The 19,533-nt window shown below is 37.3% G+C and overlaps 1 protein-coding gene and 1 non-coding gene across 7 annotated transcripts in view; both read right to left on the reverse strand.

Annotated features, from left to right (window-relative positions):
- On the reverse strand, nucleotides 1-73 carry TRNAG-CCC (transfer RNA glycine (anticodon CCC)). The gene has a single exon. It is a non-coding gene; the product is annotated as a tRNA-Gly (tRNA).
- A 7,810-nt stretch (nucleotides 74-7,883) lies between these two features.
- The window catches only part of HIPK3 (homeodomain interacting protein kinase 3), an 83,720-nt gene continuing 72,070 nt past the window's right edge, over nucleotides 7,884-19,533 (reverse strand). For 3 of the 6 annotated variants that reach the window (XM_020872454.2, XM_020872459.2, XM_020872457.2), the window contains exons 9-17: nucleotides 16,824-16,945; nucleotides 16,453-16,580; nucleotides 16,200-16,361; nucleotides 15,979-16,041; nucleotides 15,385-15,684; nucleotides 14,535-14,675; nucleotides 12,587-12,822; nucleotides 12,175-12,302; nucleotides 7,884-11,812 (exon numbers count right to left, since the gene is read on the reverse strand). In XM_020872454.2, coding sequence (XP_020728113.2) covers nucleotides 11,339-11,812; nucleotides 12,175-12,302; nucleotides 12,587-12,822; nucleotides 14,535-14,675; nucleotides 15,385-15,684; nucleotides 15,979-16,041; nucleotides 16,200-16,361; nucleotides 16,453-16,580; nucleotides 16,824-16,945 — 1,754 coding nt within the window. In that variant the 3' untranslated portion in view covers nucleotides 7,884-11,338. The remainder of the gene's footprint in view (nucleotides 11,813-12,174; nucleotides 12,303-12,586; nucleotides 12,823-14,534; nucleotides 14,676-15,384; nucleotides 15,685-15,978; nucleotides 16,042-16,199; nucleotides 16,362-16,452; nucleotides 16,581-16,823; nucleotides 16,946-19,533) is intronic. The other 3 variants (XM_020872461.2, XM_070473200.1, XM_070473199.1) reach the window with 3 other exon arrangements.

The following is a 19,533-nucleotide window of genomic DNA, read 5'->3' on the forward strand; positions in this document are numbered from 1 at the left end:
TTCCCTGATCAGGGATTGAACCTGGGCCCCCTGCATTGGGAGTCCAGAGTCTTAGCCACTGGACCACCAGGGAAGTCCCGTTATGGGATCTTGTAGTGATGTGCTGGATCTGGTTTGTACAACAGTCAGCTCTGAAAGTTGCAGCTATTTTGTGAACCAGTTGTTAAATACATTCATTACACTAAAAATTGAATTTGACAAAGTTATAGTTAGATGATATTAAAAACAAAAGTAATAACATAAGCAGCTCTCATATGCACAAATAACATAAGCAGTTCAAATACACACAAATTTCAGTTACCACAGTTTAGTTAAATAATACCAGTCCATCAACGTGTTTGAATTTTAGTTACTACAGTATATTTGCTATGAGTGATTGCGTAAAGTACAAACTTCACCGATGGCGGCTCAGTCCATAATCACTAGGTTAATAATGAATGCGTTTCATGACCAGTGACCAATCACACTGCCCCTTCCAAAGACTGCTGGTAATTGACCACTGCTCACCTGTTCATCAGTTCATGCCAACAGCAGAGTATGTAGTTGTGTTAGCTTCTTGTCTTCCTGTAATAAGCCATGTGACATTTTATAAAAATGGATAATAGAAAGAGGGAATTGGCCAAAAAGAAGAGGAAAGTGTAGCAGAGATATGAAAAATGGCAATGCTAAAAGTCAAATCTGACTCAGATGTAAATGGAGTCACAGAAGAGAAAGCTAATTGTGAGAAGGCTGACATGCTGCTGTCTGAGAGACTATACGCACAGCCAGAGGAACTGAGGGAAAACAAACTCATCAACACAAACAGCAAAGTGGTCGTGACAAAAAAACATGAAGATATCCCAGAGAGGAAGTGATGCCAGAGAAAGAATTCACATCAGAGGACTTCTCAGAGATATTTCATGACATTCAAAGCACAAAGGATAAAACGTAGAAGCTGATCTAAAATTAGAAAGGAGGGTGAATTCACCAAGATAAAGGAAGGAGGCATCATACTTTGTACAGTGAGAAGAATGCAAGCACCATTTAAACATTTTAGTTTTTTACAAAGAAATAAAACTTTAAAACTCGAATTTTCAATCCTTCTAATGTCTTAAATTAGTATACTAGTATAAATATTACCCTTGGTACTATAAATATTAACCTTACTATTTTTTCCTTTCCCTAGGTACATGTATAACCATCACCAAGAGAATTTTTAATGCTTTACCAAAAGATACTCAAGATCAGGTAACAATTATAATTCTTCCCATTGAGTATTAAGATCACTTTGCATGGTTTCAACTTGCATGGTCATTTTTATGATCCCCCACCACTGTCCAAAAGGAGAGCTGCTTGTCTTCAAAACTTACCTCTAATTATTTCACTACGTTTTACTATTATCTGTGTTCTTGAAGTTATTTAGGTCTATTGAATTTACATCTGTTGTAACCATTTGATGGATGTACTAGCCAACAGTGCACATCTCTTCCCAACATTACGACATCACTCATGTAAATAGCTTGAAATGCTATGATGGCAGTATTTATACCATGGAAACTTGCAAACACTAAAAATTAGACTTTTTATTGTTTTGTTGACTTCCAAGACTTAAATGATGAAGAAAATGTTACTGCAGTTAAAAGTATATCATATGTGTAGCTACACATTATAAATAGCACCAAAAAACTGAGGGAAAGCATATTCTTCCATGTATTAATATTGGAAAACTATCATCAGACTGGGCAAAGAATACACTCACATTGTTGATGAATAAGTGAAGTTCCAACATATATCTTTTTTATTTCACCTTGGTCTTAAATGTAAAAGAAAGTAGCAATGAACATTCAGGTCAGAACTGCCCTTGTTCATCAATAATATAAGCAATTCTTTGCTAAATCAGATAGTAGTAATACATTTATTCATAGCCTGATTTTGTCAAACTGCGGCTGAAATTATAACCAAATGAGAGTCTGGCAAAACTCAATGAAAGCTTTCTGTAAGAATCAACAGACTAAATGAAATTTATAATAAAAATTATTGTATATTTGGGCTTCCCTGGTGGTTCAGATGATAAAGAATCTGCCTGCAAATGCAGGAGACATGGATTTGATCCCTGGGTTGGGAATATCCCCTGGGATAGGAAATGGCAACCCACTCCAGTATTCTTGCCTGGAGAATTTCATGGACAAAAGAGTCAGGTGGCTAGAGTCCATGGAGTCACAAGTTCAGACATGACTGAGTGACTAGCATTTTCACTTTCATTGTATATTTTATCACTTGTAAGTTATGTGCTGCATATTCTTTACATTATAAAGTTTATAACAAACTTATATATGTACATATACACACAATCCCTACACCCTGCCTCCTACCACAGGCAGCTGGTAAATATTTACCAACACCATGTTTAGTCAAAGTAATGATGTGAAACATCCACAGCTTTGGAGTCAAACAGGGACTTGCATTTCAGCATTGTTTCTGTTTCTTTCTGTGTTGCTTTATGAGTAAGTTACTGAGCCACTCCAAGCCTTTCCTTCTTCTGAAAAACAGTAAAGAATAAAGAGGGATTTTGGCACAGGAAAGGGTGGTCAAGAAGAAGATAATGAACATTAAAAGGCTTTGGTACAAACTAGATACTGAGCGACTCTTGCTTTGTGCTGTTATCATTTCCTTCCCCTCCTGGTTGCAAATCCTCCAAGGCTGATTTACTTTGCTGGATATGAAGCAATTCACACATTTTTGGACCACGTGGCAGGTATACAAGGCAGCAGAGGAATGGAAGGATGAATGGGTATCTCCTGATTCCATGATAAACCAACCCATCTAATAACTCAAGGATTCATCGAGACTGGAAATCCTTTCTCACTTTTTCAAATTCTATTTGCAAAAGTCAGAAACATCTCACTTTATATTATCAGTGTTCATGGGACATGATCTCCACTGCCTTACCTCTAATGTTGTTTAATGTTGGCATGGAATGAAACCAGAAAGAAAAATTACTAGAGAACTCTTACTCCCTCTGCTGGCCATACTACAATATAGCAATAATGAAATTAAGGGAGTGATCAAATGTGAAAACTGAAAGGAAACTCAAAAAAGAATAATTTTTCCAGCAAACAGGCTACCCACAAACCAACTCTGGCCTGCACATGACTTGTGTTTGGCTTACACAATATTTAACACAAAAAATTTAAGTTTAATTAGTTGCCAATACTTTACTGACATCCATACTCATTTTCTCAGAAAACTAGAAGTTGGCAGTCACTGGGTATGCCATCCTAAATGTGTGTCCTACTCCCTTTGGACCTAACACCCCACTTGGCCACAGTTCCCACTCAATCTTCTCTACTTACGTTGCCGTCTGCCCAGCCCTCGCTGCTTTGAAAATTTGCAACCCCAAACTATTACCAAGGAAGCCCAAACTTGCTTGAAAACGACCACCTAGATTAGTAGCAAAGTAGATAATAAAATTGTGCTTCCTAAATTCTGATCAACAGATTTTTATTGATCTCATTCATTTAATTAACCAATGTTTTAGTGCCTGCTAGGGCCAAGCACATAGATCCAAAGAAATGGTACATACAAGATAAAAATGTCCTTTGCATTCAGAGTTTTAGTGGGAAAAGCAGACAAGATTATTACAAGAAATATGACAAAAATGATGAAAGAATATGGGGACTACAATAGTAAGGCTGGAGCAGAGTTCCTGTTCTCACTTCATCACCTCCTTTAAGTTAATCATCATCATAATATAACACAATTATTTCTATGATTTACTAAATAATGTCCCCAAACCCTAGGCTCATTTATTCGACATTCATTGAACACAATTGCTGAACAATGGAGAAACAGCAGTAAACTTGCATTTCTTAGATGAATTTTCCCAGGCGCGCCCTCATCCTTCTCCCTGGTCAACTGCAATCAGTGTGTGAGACTGACAGCCAGAAGATGGGTTAAAGAAGGTGACTAGCAGTCACTGGGCAAACATCTCTCTGCAAAACTAGGAGTCAGGGATGTCCCTGGCAGTCCGGTGATTAAGACTCCTAAAGCAGAGGACCGGGTTCGATCCCTGGTCAGGGTCAACGAAGCCTGGTGCACTGCAACTAGAGAAAGCCCACATGCCGCAACGAAGACCCAGTGCAGCCAAAAATAACTTTTAATTTTAAATTTTTATTTATTTAAATTTTTTAAGCATTAAAAAAAAACAAGAACCAGAAATGAGCTTGAGTAATGGGGATGCAGGATTAAAACTAAACTAAAAGATCTGTCAACAACACCCATGACACCATGACACCGTAAGTGGACAGCACTACAAAAGACAAAGGAACTACCTCTGTATCGTAAACATTACTCAGCTGGGTCCTGTGAAACACGGGAGAAATGGCTAATTGCAGATCCAAGGCAGAAAAAATACAAGGTGAGCCTAAGACACCGTATGAGGCCAGAAGGCGAGGAAACATTCAGAGACTAATGTGGTAATGTCAACAAATTCCAGTCTTGATCCATGAATCCACAATGGTGAGAGACAGAGACAGAGAAAGAAGCTGGAGGGAGCACAGGGAGAAAGGCAGAAAGCCTTTATAGAAGAAAATGATGCCAGGGAAAGAATGTAGAAGGAAGGATGGAACTGAAAAACCACCCTCTTGTAACCCTCAGTGTAATAATTGATTCTGACAACGATCATGAATGGACTCTAAAGCCAGTGAGCAAAATATTACTGATACTGCCACAGTACCAACCCCACAGATGACAAAAGGAGAAATATGCTAAGAGTCTCTTTATCTTAGTGTCATAGCTGATGTATGGACAACCTGACATTAAGCGTGGGCCCGTTAATGTGAAGTAATAAGGCACAACTACGCCTACAATTCTCGCAAAGGAGCAGAGTCTAATCAAGCCACTAGCCCCAACTTGTACTTAACAGAAATTCATGCTACAATTAGCATGAAGAAACAATCAGAGGGAGAATGAAGGCTATTCTAGCCTGAACTCTTCAAAAAAAAACAAAAGCTACATCATTAAAAAAAGACTTCTGAATTTAAAATAAGAGAAAAGTGAAGCCGCTAAGTCGTATCCGACTCTTTTCGACCCCATGGACTGTAGCCTACCAGGCTCCTCCGTCCATGGGGTTTTCCAGGCAAGAATACTGGAGTGGGTTGCCATTTCCTTTTCCAGATTTTTCCGACCCAGGGATTGAACCCGGGTCTCCTGCATTGTAGGCAGACACTTAACAGTCTGAGCCATCATAACTAAATTCGATGAGTGAATATTGGCTGGCACCTAGACAGGGGGAATGGGGCTATGGCTATAAGACATTCTTGAAACATTTGGGAAATTTTGAATATGGACTGGAAACTAGATGTAATACCTAATTTTGCCAGGTGTTATAGTTTTGTGATTAGTTGAACAATGTTATTCTTAGAAAGCGATGCTTGCTTGCCTAAGTATTTAGGGGTCAAGAGCTACTTCCAAACCCCTTCTCTGGTCTTCAGTGCTCTGGCCACACAACTGTTCGCTACAAGTCAGTTCACGGTGTCTGCTTTCCATGAACATACACAATAAAATCCAGACCTTTGGCAAAAGGCCTGCATTCCCACCCCTCTGGCTCTGTCCTCTAGCTCCCACTCTGCTTACACTGAACTTGGACCTCACAGGCCACTTTCCTATTCTGCCCGTATTAAGTCTCATTCCCATTTAGAGCCTTTGTACTTGCTGGTCTCTCCGCCAGAAACTTTTCCCTCACGTGACTGACTAGCATTCTTCTTGCCACAATTCAAATGCCATCTTCTCACTGAGGCATTCCCTGACACACCCCCTCTAGTCACTTAACCAGTTTACTCTATTTCTTCATTCTGCTTAGCCTAACTAAACTTACTTACTTTAAATCTTTCCCTCCCACAAAAAGGGAAGATCTGTAAGAGCAAAAGAATCTTCTTTGTCCACTGACATATCCCTAGCATAGAATGCTGGGAAATGGTAGAAGCTTCATAGATTATTACTGAATGACTCATGACACACCTGCCATGTGACAGGCACTGCTATGTGCTGGGTACTGGCTGAATGGTTTACAGGTGTTGCTCAAAGAATTTTTAAATCTCTTTAGGAATAAATATTTTATAATTCTCATTTCAATTCAGTCATTCAGTCGTGTCTGACTCTTTGCCATCCCATGGACCGTAGCTTGCCAGGCCTCCCTGTCCATCACCAACTCCCAGAGCCCTACCCAAACTGTCCATTGAGTCCATGATGCCATCTAACCATCTCCTCTGTTGTCCCTTTCTCCTCCCACCTTCAATCTTTCCCAGCATCAGGGTCTTTTCAAATGAGTCAGCTCTTCACATTAGGTGGCCAAAATATTGGACTTTCAGCTTCAACATCAGTCCTTCCAATGAACACCCAGGACTGATCTCCTTGTAGTCCAAGGGACTCTCAAGAGTCTTTAACACCACAGTTCAAAAGTATCAATTCTTCTGCACTCAGCTTTCTTTATAGTCCAACTCTCACATCCATAGATGAATCCATTTAAATAGCTGAATATTTCCTAACTCTCAAGAAGCCAACTTACCTTCAAGTGAATTGTAAGATCTGGATTTTACCTACATGTAGGATCAGAATGTTCACGTAATTTTTAACAATTCATGGCCATAAGAATGACTAAATTGAAAGAAAAACTATATACAGTGTGTGAGGATGTAAAGTAACCACAACTCATATACTGCTGTGGGGTGTAAATTAATCACTTTGAAATACTGTTGGCAGTATCTAACAATGGAAAACATCTGTACATCCTGTGACCCAGGAATTCCACACCTACATGCATGCTCAAAGGAAATGCATACATGTTCACCAAAGATGTGAAGAAAAATGTTTGTAGCACTAGTCCTAATAGTCAAAAAGTAAAAATAACACAAATGTCTATCAATAGAACAGATGATTATATATGCACACAGATGAATACTACATAGTAATGGGGATAAATGATTCATAACTACATAGGCATGGATGAATCTTAGAAATAAAATGTTAAAAGGAAGCCAGACACCAAATATATAACAAAGTGTATATATCTTATATATGTCAAGTAAAGTTCACTGAGATTGACAGTTATGTATTCTCACCGGTGTGTGCTGGTAGGGCGCTCCTCAAGAAACTTTCCTACCGATGTTTCTCTACACCTAAACTTTTAAGTATAAGGTGGTGTTTGAAGGCAACCTAAACTGGCTTACTACAACCACATCCCTTTGAAGTCTCGTGTTTTATATCTTAAAAACACATGTGAGTTCCATATTCTTCACTCATGCACACAGAACAGAAAATTTACCTCAAAAAATATTCAAGGAAAATGGGCCCCAGTTATCTGGTGATTTGGGCTTCCCTGGTCGCTGACGGTAAAAAAAAAAAAAATCTGCCTGCAATGCAGGAGACCGGAGTTCAATTCCTGAGTCAGGAAGATTCCATGGAGAAGGGAACGGCTACCCGCTCGTATTCTTGCCTGGAGAATTCTATGGATAGAGGAGCCTGGTGGGCTGTAGTCCGTGGGGTTGCAAAGAGTCGGACACGACTGAGGGACTAACACGCTATCTTGTGGTTACAGTACTCTGGAACACTACCTCAGAATTTAAACGAACTGCCGGACAGTAGTTTGGTAGTTTGGTTACGGTTAGGGGTTAGGCAGTCTGTTCACATCTCAGATTCACCAATCATCAGCGCTCGGGCTTTGGGCAACTTACCTAGATATTTGGAGCCTATTTCTTCATTAACATGATAAAGGTAATTGTATATCTGTCTCACAGGTGGTCTTGAAAATTAAGTGAGATGATGTAAGTTGGGTAACTCAATCTTCCTAACCTCTTCCTTCCCTACTCTGGAAGTAGTACTGGGGTGGAAAAAAAGTCAACAAGCTGTTTGCTGCAATATATATATTTTAATTCAAAGTGAATCGACAGTAATACACCATAAATTCTTATTTTGACACTCACCAAAATAGTCACCTGGAAAACCCGCTTTTTGTGACAAAGTACAGAAGGCTTGGTCACATTTAAATCACTGAGAACTAGAGAGAAATACTATCGCAAACCGTAATAGACATTACATCCATAAAAATTTTCCCAGTCCTTATTGTAATATTGCACAGTGCAACTGCTACATGGCAACTAGTGTAGCATAGAAGTAAAAGCAAAAACAAACAAACCAAAGAAAGAAAGCCACAAGTCTAAAATTGTTAAACAGCTAATAGCTCAAACTTAGTAACTCAAACCTGTATCATTGGGTTCTTTAAAACAAATCTTCCTACACCTTGCAGTGTATGATTTAACTTTTACTTAACACAAACCAACTTTAGAATTAGTAGTAGAGATTTTTTAAATGAAAAAGTTTTGCTACTACAGTAACATACTTAAACACCCTGAAGGAAAAAGAAACAAAATACCAGGATATTTGATTAAAAAACAATTTGTAAATTAAAATAGTATGCAAATATGCAACTTGGAATTCATGCAGTGTTTTATTTAAGAGAGCATTAACACAAAAGAAAACTGGTAAAAAAAAGGTTTTAAAGAGGGTACAAATCCAGATTCTTTTGTCAATATGCTAAATTTAGACTTTAGCAGGATCTTGGAATTTTTTTTTTTTTCTTTTTAAAAAGTCCATGATTAGAATCAGCTAAGAGCAGTGTATTTAACTCGGGTACACCTTTATCAAAAAGGACTGTTATACTATGAAAACACTGAAGTTTATCATTTACTGTCAATTTCACAAGACATCACAGTCTTGGAACTGAAATACAGAAAATATGACATTTCAGGGTAGTAAACACAGCCCTGAACAAAAAGAAAACTGTGCCAGTTTTGTACCGGGTACAAACATCAATCTTTTGCCCTTGGTGTTTCTTAAACATGCGCTGCCAGCACTCATTCTTCTCCAACATGCGAGCAGATACCAGTAAACTGCTGGACCAGATAAATAAAATTAGAAGGCTGTGGAGGGCAGCAAGTTTACTTAAATAGTGACTCCATAAATTTGCCATCTGTAAATAATCTTTTAAATTAATCTTAGGCTATTCCTTTTATGTGTAATATATATATATATTTCTATTTATATAAAATGCATAGAATTGATTACTAAAAACACTGAAACTTGTGGGGAAAATTAAGTCCTTCATTTTCAGTGTGACTAAAAATGTACTGCTGGTTTTTATTTTATGATCTAATACTGTAATTTTTAAAATTAATATCAGGCACATTTATTTCATCGATGATTATTAAATAAAACACTGCTTGTATTAATGGAGTAAAGAAAAGTTTATCCATTATTAGCTTATTGTCAACGCTGTACTAGATCTGTACTAGTGGTATGCAGTTCATTTATCAAGGAAATGCTGTAAATCCAAAACATTTGAAGAGTTTTACACTCAAATGCTTTGTACTGTTTCTTCCAGTAAATGGTATAAGATTATATTCCAGATTTTTAAGGAAAAAAAGTTAAGTCAAGCCTGCAAGATACAGCTTTCTCAAGTGTCTACAATGCCAGTACGAAAATAAAAAATTAAGTTACATTGATACATCCAAGTTTTTTTATATGCAGTGATGAGCACAAACATTAATAGAGATAAAATACTGATGCAAATAACACACCCCAAAATAACATACGCAATTATTTTCCATCATTTACAATACAGTAGTTACAATGACACTCCAAACAGAAAAGCAAAGTAAAAAATCAAAACCCCAACTTCTATCCCATGTAATTAGACTTATACAGAAATTAGAAGGCTAAATAACAACTAGTTAATCACCTAATTTCACAGCTATCTGAAGTGGCAATCGTTATATAGCAGCTTATCTATGATACATTCAAGATAAATGATACAATTTATTACTTGCCCATAAGCTAAAACACAGCCTGTTTAATACCTTCCTTTAAATTCCACCTCTACACTACAATATACTTGAGGTCTATGCAAAAAGTAGCTACCTTTTATATAGGAAATGGATGATTAAGTCTTTGGTGCTGTAAAAGCAACTTCATTTAAACATAACCACCACCACCACCAAAAAAAAAGTAAAGAATAAAGAGGGAAAAACCCAAGACATACTTCCTAGGAAAAAAAAGCATGTAATTTCTGTCCCTGACGGAATGTATTAAATAAGCAAACACCACCAACAAGCAAAACAAGTACTACAATGTAAAAATACTAAAAAAAAAAAAAAAACCCCTCACATGCATAAATGAAAAATTGCACACAAAGAACTCACATCTTTTCAAGCTTCAATAGTAAATATTCTGCTACTATTTATTAAATACTGCATGGTTTGCCCAAGCTAGGATGAAACCACATCATGAATCAATGAGCATTTTGCATTTTCTTTCATTATCTACTCAAAGTCATGCCTACTGCATCTCTAAACATTTTATTAAATCCAATTATACAGCAAACACTCCCAAAATAAACTTAGATTGTATTGCAGTTTCACTTAACAGTATATAAAATGCTGTGTTGTGACAGATATCAACTATTCATTAGATACTGAATCAATTTTTCTTAAGCACTACTACCTGCTTGCTTTTCTTGAAGCTAGATCATTCTGAAAAAGTCAGACAGCAGAATTCAGCTATTGCAAACATGCTGCCCTCTTAGTAAGGAAAAATAGCTACAACCTGAAATCATACCACACAAAACCAAAAATGAACATTACTCTATCAAAAGGAAACTAAAGAGTAAGTCTGAATTTTTAAGTGCTGCAGTCCTCAACATTTATATATAGTAATAACATTAACAACCTCAAATATTTAAGGCACTATGTGTGGGAACGGTTTACAATGCAGCTGAGATTATTAGAACAACATTTAAGAGCAAAGTCTAGGCAACATTTTGCCCATGCAAAGACACATGCAAATGTAAAGAACAATAGCTCAATTTCTTAGGTAAGTGACCCAACATTTACACACTAAGACACAGATAATACAATTCACTTGTATGCTGTGATTCTGACATATGTGCATCTGTTGCTCTAAGTCTGTACACAGAATGGCTTCCCAAATATGGACGTGTCTTGCACTAGTTAGAAGGCAATTTTATAAAAAATAGCAGGAGCAAAAACTGGACTTCTGCTCCCATAAGTCACCTGTCTAGAGTTACAACATAAGAAGATAACATGACCAAAGACAAGTTATACCAAATGTGCAAAACACATTAAAAGTGAGTTTTTTTTTAAAGCTCAAAGTTGTTTAAATTGCACCCAAGTCTACATGATTCAAAAATAATTTTCTTGTGCCATGGCTAATATTTATTAAATACCATGTTTTATTTTTAATCAAATGTTTATATCATTGAGCTTCCTCAATATACTCTTGTGAGTTTTCACATATATGGATACTGGCTGAGTTTGGTTGGACTCAATGGAAATCCAGTATATGCAGGTGATGCTGCAATGTAAGAATGTGGTGGGAAGATTGGTTTGTACTGAGTCTGATGAATGGTTGGGGATGGTAACAGACGGGGGTTTATGCCCACTGGGACTTGGTGAACTATGCCACTGGGATGGGAGATATTGTAAGTCGGATGCTGTAACACAGGCCTTGAGGTACATGGAGAGGCTAAGAGGTGGGCCACAGGTGCAGCACTGAGGGCAGCTGATGACGGGTACGTAAGTAGAGCAGGCTGTCCTCCGAGGTGCGTGCTTGCAGCCAGATGGGCGTGCACAGCGGTGTGATTAGGACTTCCGTGAGAAAGAGTGAAAGGATTACTGGTAACGCTAGTAGGGATATAAGCTTGCTGCCTTCGGTGTCCGAAGTTTCCATTCCACTCCTGATGCCCAGACCCAAAGTGCTGAACCTATTCAAAAGCAAAAGACGAATTACATGTTTTATAAGTCACAAAGAAGAAAAAAAGGGAAATCAAAAGATACTGTGACTAAAAACCTATAGGGGATCTCTCAGATCTTAGCTTACATTAAGGATAGAGAAGAATTCTCTCAGGTTCTCTAAAGAAAACCTAAGAACCTAATCTTTCTAAAGAATTCAAGTTCCATGGATAACCTGATAATTATCCTATTATTGAGCCAATTACTTTTCAGTCACTTGGAATAATGAAAATGGAAGTGTTTATTAAGATTTTACACAGTTTGAGAATCTTTTTCTCCCAATTAAAAAACTGCTGAATTTGAATCCCAAAGACTCATAAATTCACAAACATACCTGACTAAAATTCAAATGCTGCTGTTGGAATGCTGATGTCAATTTTTGCTGACGATTACCAACTGTGGAAGGCTGGTTTAATCTTCCAGGGGCAGATCGTCCTTTTATTAATGGCTGGCATATAGAATCTGGCAACAACAAAATATTAGAGAGTAGGTACTTTTTCCTTCTCATACAAAAATTATGAAAGGTCTTTAGATATTTTGCACAACAGTGATCTGAGAACCTTAAAGTTAAATAAAAAGTAAAGATCTCCTAGTTTCCAAGCACTGGATAATTAGAAACTATTTCTTTTGTACAACAGATTTGGCAGGGACAATTCAGAAATTCAGAGATGACTTTTGGTTCTGATGTTTCCAAATTAATAAGACCTTTAAAGGGACAATCAGGGAAATGAGAGGACTCAGTTTACCTGTGTTTGCCATATGCTCATCGGCATTTAATCCATTTTCCAGTCCCATTGGTGGCACCACAACAGTACAAACAGCTGGTTTGGTTTCTGTGTCAGTAGAAGTTACCAATTCTGCATTCTGATGAGTGTCCTCCACAAAACTGCTCTCTGCAAATGGACTGTCATGTCCTGAAGAGTCTGATGTTGGAGAGCCATCCACAGTATCACAGCCACTTTCTTGTTCTTCATCTGACATACTAAAAGAAAATATTTGTACCAATGTTTTTGAACCTTAAATCTAAAGTTTTAAATCTAAATAATTTCCAAACTCCACCAAACTGGTAAGATCTTATTAAATTATTTCATACCTAATTATAACTTCTTCCTTACCCCAAACATATTTTTCATAGATTCCCTAGACTCTCACATTAATTCTCTATTTGGACTGCTAACGCTATTTCTGTCTGTTTAGGAACACCCTCTTGGCATTTAATTTTCCCTCTTTTCACCTGATCCTCAGTAGCAGTTCATAAAATCCCATATCATAAACTACTGAAGATTTCATTAAGATACTACAAAAGAAGTACTGTTCCAGACAACTGAAATGAAATGTACAAACAAAACAGGCGACCTGGATATCTGAGATCAAATTCTAATAAATTAGAATTATTAATAATATTGTAATATTAGAATTATCACTAATAACTGAGTGATAATTTGGGTCCTTTTAACTAACCAGTTATTCGAAAGGCCTTTCCTAGCTCTCTGAAAGTCTAACCACCCGGACCCCAAATTTCTCTTCTCGTCCTAATCCTTGGGGCCCCCCGGCCACCTTGGGATTTTTATTGCATTTATTCTGTTTTAACCACTCATTTCATACTTAAAATTTGAAGTGTATCTTTTTATATGTATATTTTACATATATATTTTTTTATATCTTACGTGTGTGTGTGTGTGTGTGTGAGACGTGTGAGCACATGCACACACACACACACATATCATGGGGCTTCCCAGGTGGCTCGGTGGTAAAGAATCGGCCTGCCAAAGCAGGAGATGCAGGTTCGATCCCTGGGTCAGGAATATCCCCTGGAGAAGAAAATGGAAACCCACTCCAGTATTCTTGCCTGGGAAACGCCATGGACAGAGAAGCCTGGTGGGCTATATAGTCCATGGGGGTCACAAAAAGAGTTGGACACAACTTAGCAACTAAACAACAACAAATGCATAGTATCAACTTGCAAATCACATTATAAACAATTTATAAGAAGATATGTTAATACTATTTTAGATTTCCACAGAGCTTTGGCTATAAGTATTAAAAACCATACTTCCGGACTAAGGGAAAAAAAATAATAAAATTATGACTGAAAAATTTTTCCACTATAAAAAGAATGTTGAGCGGAAATCAAACGTATTTCACTGAAAGTTTTACAGCTCATCTCTTAATGAGATAGTACATCATGCAGGTTAGGAGTCATTCACTACTTCAGTGGTAATGCATATTCCTGGCCGAAAGGAAATACAGATAAAACCAGGCAAACCAATCACTAAGAGAGAAAAAAATCAAAGCAAATACTCTGACAGTGGGTCATTACTTTATAATGTAAAACATTCCTTTTTGTATTGCTAAAGTATATGTTCTTATTCTAAATTTAAGTTACATAGTAGTCTGTGGAGCTGGAGCTGAGGATGTGACTTTTTTACCCTTTCAAAAACAAATGATTTTTTAAAAACCATTTATGAGAACCTCAATTTTTCATTTAGATCTGTTCTGTAATAATAAAGAAAATTCCTACTTGAAACCTGAGTTTATAAAAGGTGATCTAGTTCAAAACTTATGAACAAGAGAGAGCCACTGTGGTAAACTGGCAGGTACTAGTTTACTACTAGTTTAAACAACAATGAAAGAAAGCATAGGCTTTTTAGTAGACTTCATGTTTATAATACGCTGCCATTAAAATTCCTTTACCTGTTCGGTCTCTTGCAAGGGGATGGACTGGACTGCCCCGAGGAGCTGGTGCTCAGAGTACTATCTGGACTACTTAATGAACACATCCGATCAATGTTCAAAGTGCTCTGGCAAGCTTCACAGTCCAGATTACCTTTGCATCTAGTGAAGAGGGAAGATGAAAACAGGTCAAAAATGAGAACCTACTCCCCAGATATGAAACAGTTAAGAAAGACCTACATGGATAAAAATCTAAAGCTTGTAAATACAGGAAAAATGCTACAGTAATTATGCTAAATTGGCTTCCCTGATAGTTCAGTTGGTAAAGAATCCACCTGCTATGCAGGAGACCCCAGTTTGACTCCTGGGTCAGGAAGATCCCCTGGAGAAGGGATAGGCTACCCACTCCAGTATTCTTGCCTGGAGAATTCCATGGACTGTATAGTCCATGGGGTCGCAAAGAGTCGGACACGACTAAGCGACTTTTGCTTTCAATCATGCTAAATACCACTCAGGAAGTTTACTCTGAAGGACATTAACAGATGATAATAAATCACAAAGTTTTTTTTCCACCACAGCAGAGGATGCCATCATCGTTATTTAAGAAGTGAAGTGAAGTGAAGTGACTCAGTCGTGCCCGACTCTTCATGACCCCATAGACTGTAGACTATCAGGCTCCTCTGTCCATGGGATTTTCCAGGCAAGAGTACTGGAGTGGGTTGCCATTTCCTTCTCCAGGGATCTTCCCCACTCGGGGATCGAATCCGGGTCTCCCATATTGTAGGCAGGCGCTTTTACCTTCTGAGCCACCAGGGAAGTTGCAAAATTTAAGAATGTTGCAAAATTGCAGGAATCTGCTTTCGGCACTTACTCTCGGAGTGAATGTCTCTGCGAGGACGTCTCTTCCTCATCGGTGTCGCTGCTGATGGTGATCACGCTCACCGCAGGACTCGGGGAGTCGGCAATGATGATGGTTTGTCGCTGTTTATCTGAAACTGATGAATCAGAGTCCTGCCTGATGGATGTGTCACAACAATTTCTTGCCTCTCCTTCTGAGTTACGATTGTCCTGTGTTTCTATACAACTTACTTCCTCGACATCTTTCCCAGCTACTGTCTTTGGGGAAATAAATGCTGATTGTGGGATATTGGTATTCTGCAATGAATTACTCCTGCAATCAAAGGAATAATGTGTCATTTCTATAATCAAAATATATACATGACATTTTTCCAAAATACCAAGTTATAAGTAACAATACAAACCTCCACTTTTTCAAGATTATGCATATGACACACTAAGACACAGACCATGGGTCTGTGATACATGAAATCTCTAGGAACAAGTGTAGATGCATTTACTTATATTCTAATGGTCTTGTTTTTCGGTGAATGTGATTCTGAGTGTCTAGAATTGTCTAACATTATAGGTAGATAATAAATCAAAAGGGCAATAAAGACAATCTTACCAACTGAAAGCATTTATTTCCTCTCTTCCTGGCTCCCATTCCATTAGTTTTACCAAAATACCTCTGAGAAATTGAGAAGGGAGCTTGGCTTAGTATTTGTAGCAAATCTATCAAAGAGGTAATTTTGAATACAACAGGGTGACCCTTTGGTGTGCATGCAAAATTTATTTTAATGATTCATTTTCAAAATGCAGAGAAAAAGTTAAAATATCAATACTAACCTGTTCTGGCACAGTTTATTTTTCTTGGTAGTGGCTGGCTGAGGCCAAACAACATGTGCAATGCCCACACTAATTGGCTGAGGGGCCGATAAAGTGATCTGATTAGTTAGAAGAGGTTGTGGCATCACTGAGCTATAATGATTGCCGTGTGAAATCATTTTCCTATGGAGAAAATTTAGAAAAAGTGAATCCCTATGTTACCATATGTATTTTGCAAACGACTCACAAAGAAGTATTTTTGTTTTTAACTTACCCCCAGTCTCCGAGCCTTTGTGAACCAGCCACACCCTCAGAAGATAATGCAGTAGTAGCAGGAGCCAGGGGTGTTACCTGTTGCCAGGCAGGTATCAACATCTGCTGTGTCCTACCGGACCACGTCTGCTGCAGCAAAAACAGCAAAGCCAAAAGCAAAAGAAAAACTAGTATGTTACAAGTAACTCAAAGTAACAATCCCCTAAAACTTACAAAAGTTAAATTCAATAATCTTTAAGGAAAGAATTCCTGTCTAGGTCATTTTCATTATTTCCAACAGCACAAGCCCATGTATTACCGATGGATTAAGGCCTCTACTTGAGTATGAGAAGGACAGCACATATGCAAAAATAACGAATGATCGCCACCAACCTGAGAAAGAACTCCTGGTCGGATCTGCAGTGGCTGCACAGCTGGGGCCTGAGTTACAAGGGGAACGGCATTATCCACCCTTATGGAATAACTGGTGGGTTTACCATGTGTCGCAGGAATACCTATGAAATAGGAAAGAATAGTTTTCAAATAAAAGAAAACTTTTCTGAGTTATCTTTATAAATTTATGAACTGCTCAAATTCTTGTTAGGAATTATAAAAAAAATCCCCTGCATAATACTCTATGTACCTTGTGGTACATCACTCCAAAAGTTGTTATAAAGCTACTCTTTCTATTTTACAATACATAAAGTTGAATAATTTATTGTTTATGAAATTTCTCATTCCTTTTAAAGTTTGCTATTATACTTTATTTTTCTTTTTTAAAAGTTCTGCCATTGATAAGACACAAAAAGATGAACCTGACTCAAAATCCTTATCCTCTAGCAGGTAAATGTTCACCTTTTTACAAACTTCAAGCTGTGCTTGGTATTCTCTTCTTTAAAACTGTAATAGGATCTTACACCTGAGTCACGAAAGGGGGACTGTACCACAGCTTCAATGGCCATGACAGTGTATAGGAGTCAATAAAATTCAGGATGGCACACTCATTTCAATCTCCTAAGGAAAAACAAAAAGTAAACTTTTCTGCCTAATATGATGATGCAACTGAGCTTTGATCATTGTGATTTAATTTACTATTATTTCTAGTGGAGAGCTATTGGAACTTCAGGAAAAACACATGCCATTTTGCTTATCCCCTAGGAAAATTAGAGGCAGGATTACTACCCAGGCTAATACTGTTAATGTTAGTATGTCTGTCATATGTTGCAAGAGCACCTTGCAAACATTAAGACCCACTTCTTTATTTTTTTTTTTTTGTTGGAGGCTAATTACTTTACATCATTACAGTAGTTTTTGTTATACATTGAAATGAATTAGCCATGGATTTACATGTATTCCCCATCCCAGTCCCCCCTCCCACCTCCCTCTCCACCCGATCCCTCTGGGTCTTCCCAGTGCACCAGGCCCGAGCACTTGTCTCATGTACCCAACCTGAGCTGGTTATCTGTTTCACTCTAGATAATATACATGTTTCAATGCTGTTCTTTTGAAACATCCCACCCTCGCCTTCTCCCAGAGTCCACAAGTCTGTTCTATACATCTGAGTCTCTTTTTCTGTTTTGCATATAGGGTTATCGTTATCATCTTTCTAAAGTCCATATATATGTGTTAGTATGCTGTAATGGTCTTTATCTTTCTGGTTTACTTCGCTCTGTATAGTGGGCTCCAGTTTCATCCATCTCATTAGAACTGATTCAAATGAATTCTTTTTAATGGCTGAGTAATATTCTTCTTTAAAAGAGTAAAGAAGTGTTACTCAACTAAGAACTTTAACTAATAAGGTAGTAGGGATATCTCCTAAGATCAGAAAGGCCAGTTACTAAAATAAATTCACTATTTCATAATTCCAGTCTATTGCAGCATTTACTTTCAATATGGGCTGGCAGATTATTTAAAGATAGTTAGTTTTTGGATAAAAGTGATCTTGGGTGATCAGCCATTAAAAAAAAAATTGTATTCTTTTCCTACTGAAAAAAAACCTTACATTATTTATTGCATGAGTACACAGTAACTGGTAATTCTAAGAAGTTAATTTTATTGTGTTTATTTTCTCCAGAGCCTTTTATCCTACTGCTAAGGGTGCTCTACCCTCTGAGCTCCACCTAAAGAGCTAAATATGAATTAAGTTAACAAAGATCTATGAGTTATTTTTTAAAACTGACCTTCTTACCCTTTCCAAAAAGCATGTCTTGAATAGCAAATTCTCCAAGAAATGGAATATAAGTACACCCAGGCTGTTTAGATATATTGCAGCAACAGAGAATCTCATCAGAGAAAAAAGCAGAATTCACTTTGATATGGATGAAATCACACAGCGAATTCTTAAATCCCATCCCCCCATATTCAGGTTGCTCTTAAATTCTCTTCATAATCAAAGCCTTAAGATGAGAAGAATTCTCTTACAATCTCTCAAGAGGTTGAGTCTTTTTTAAAAATCAAATTCAAAAGGAGGTTAAAATTCCAATTTTCTGTATGGTTATAAGCTAGAACGTTAATGCTTAGATTTGCTTGATATCTGGAAAGCATGACACAAAGAGCTCAAAGTCTATTCTAGTACAACAGGGGAGAATTTTGCTGGAATGTATTTGATTCTGAAATAGCAGTTTTCATCCAGAAGGGGATGAATTAACTAGCTTTTCAGATCATGAAATAATGTGAAATGCTTGTTCACTATATACAACCTATACTCAGATACGTTAAGTAAAAGCCTGCCTAAGTCTTCTGTACATAAAAACAGCACAATATTAGGGATGTGGTACCTATTTAGCTATACCTACATATTATATCTATAGTATCTAAAATACATGAAATGCATGCTTAAACAATATAGCTCCAAAGTAAAAAAATAAAAAGTGAAGTACAACAAACATAAATTTTATTTTAAAATGCAAACTATAATGGTACCATAACTGCTACTCAATAATCATTTTAAAATGTTTCATCGAAATGTTGTTGTCATTCAGTCATAAAGTCATATCCGACTCTTTCCGACCCCATGGGCTGCAGCACACCAGACTTCCCTGACCTTCACTATCTCCCAGAGTTTGCTCAAACTCACATCCATCATGATGGTGATGCCATCCAA

The sequence above is a fragment of the Odocoileus virginianus genome, chromosome 10 (assembly GCF_023699985.2).
Source record: "Odocoileus virginianus isolate 20LAN1187 ecotype Illinois chromosome 10, Ovbor_1.2, whole genome shotgun sequence".
In the NCBI taxonomy this organism is placed as follows: Eukaryota; Metazoa; Chordata; class Mammalia; order Artiodactyla; family Cervidae; genus Odocoileus; species Odocoileus virginianus.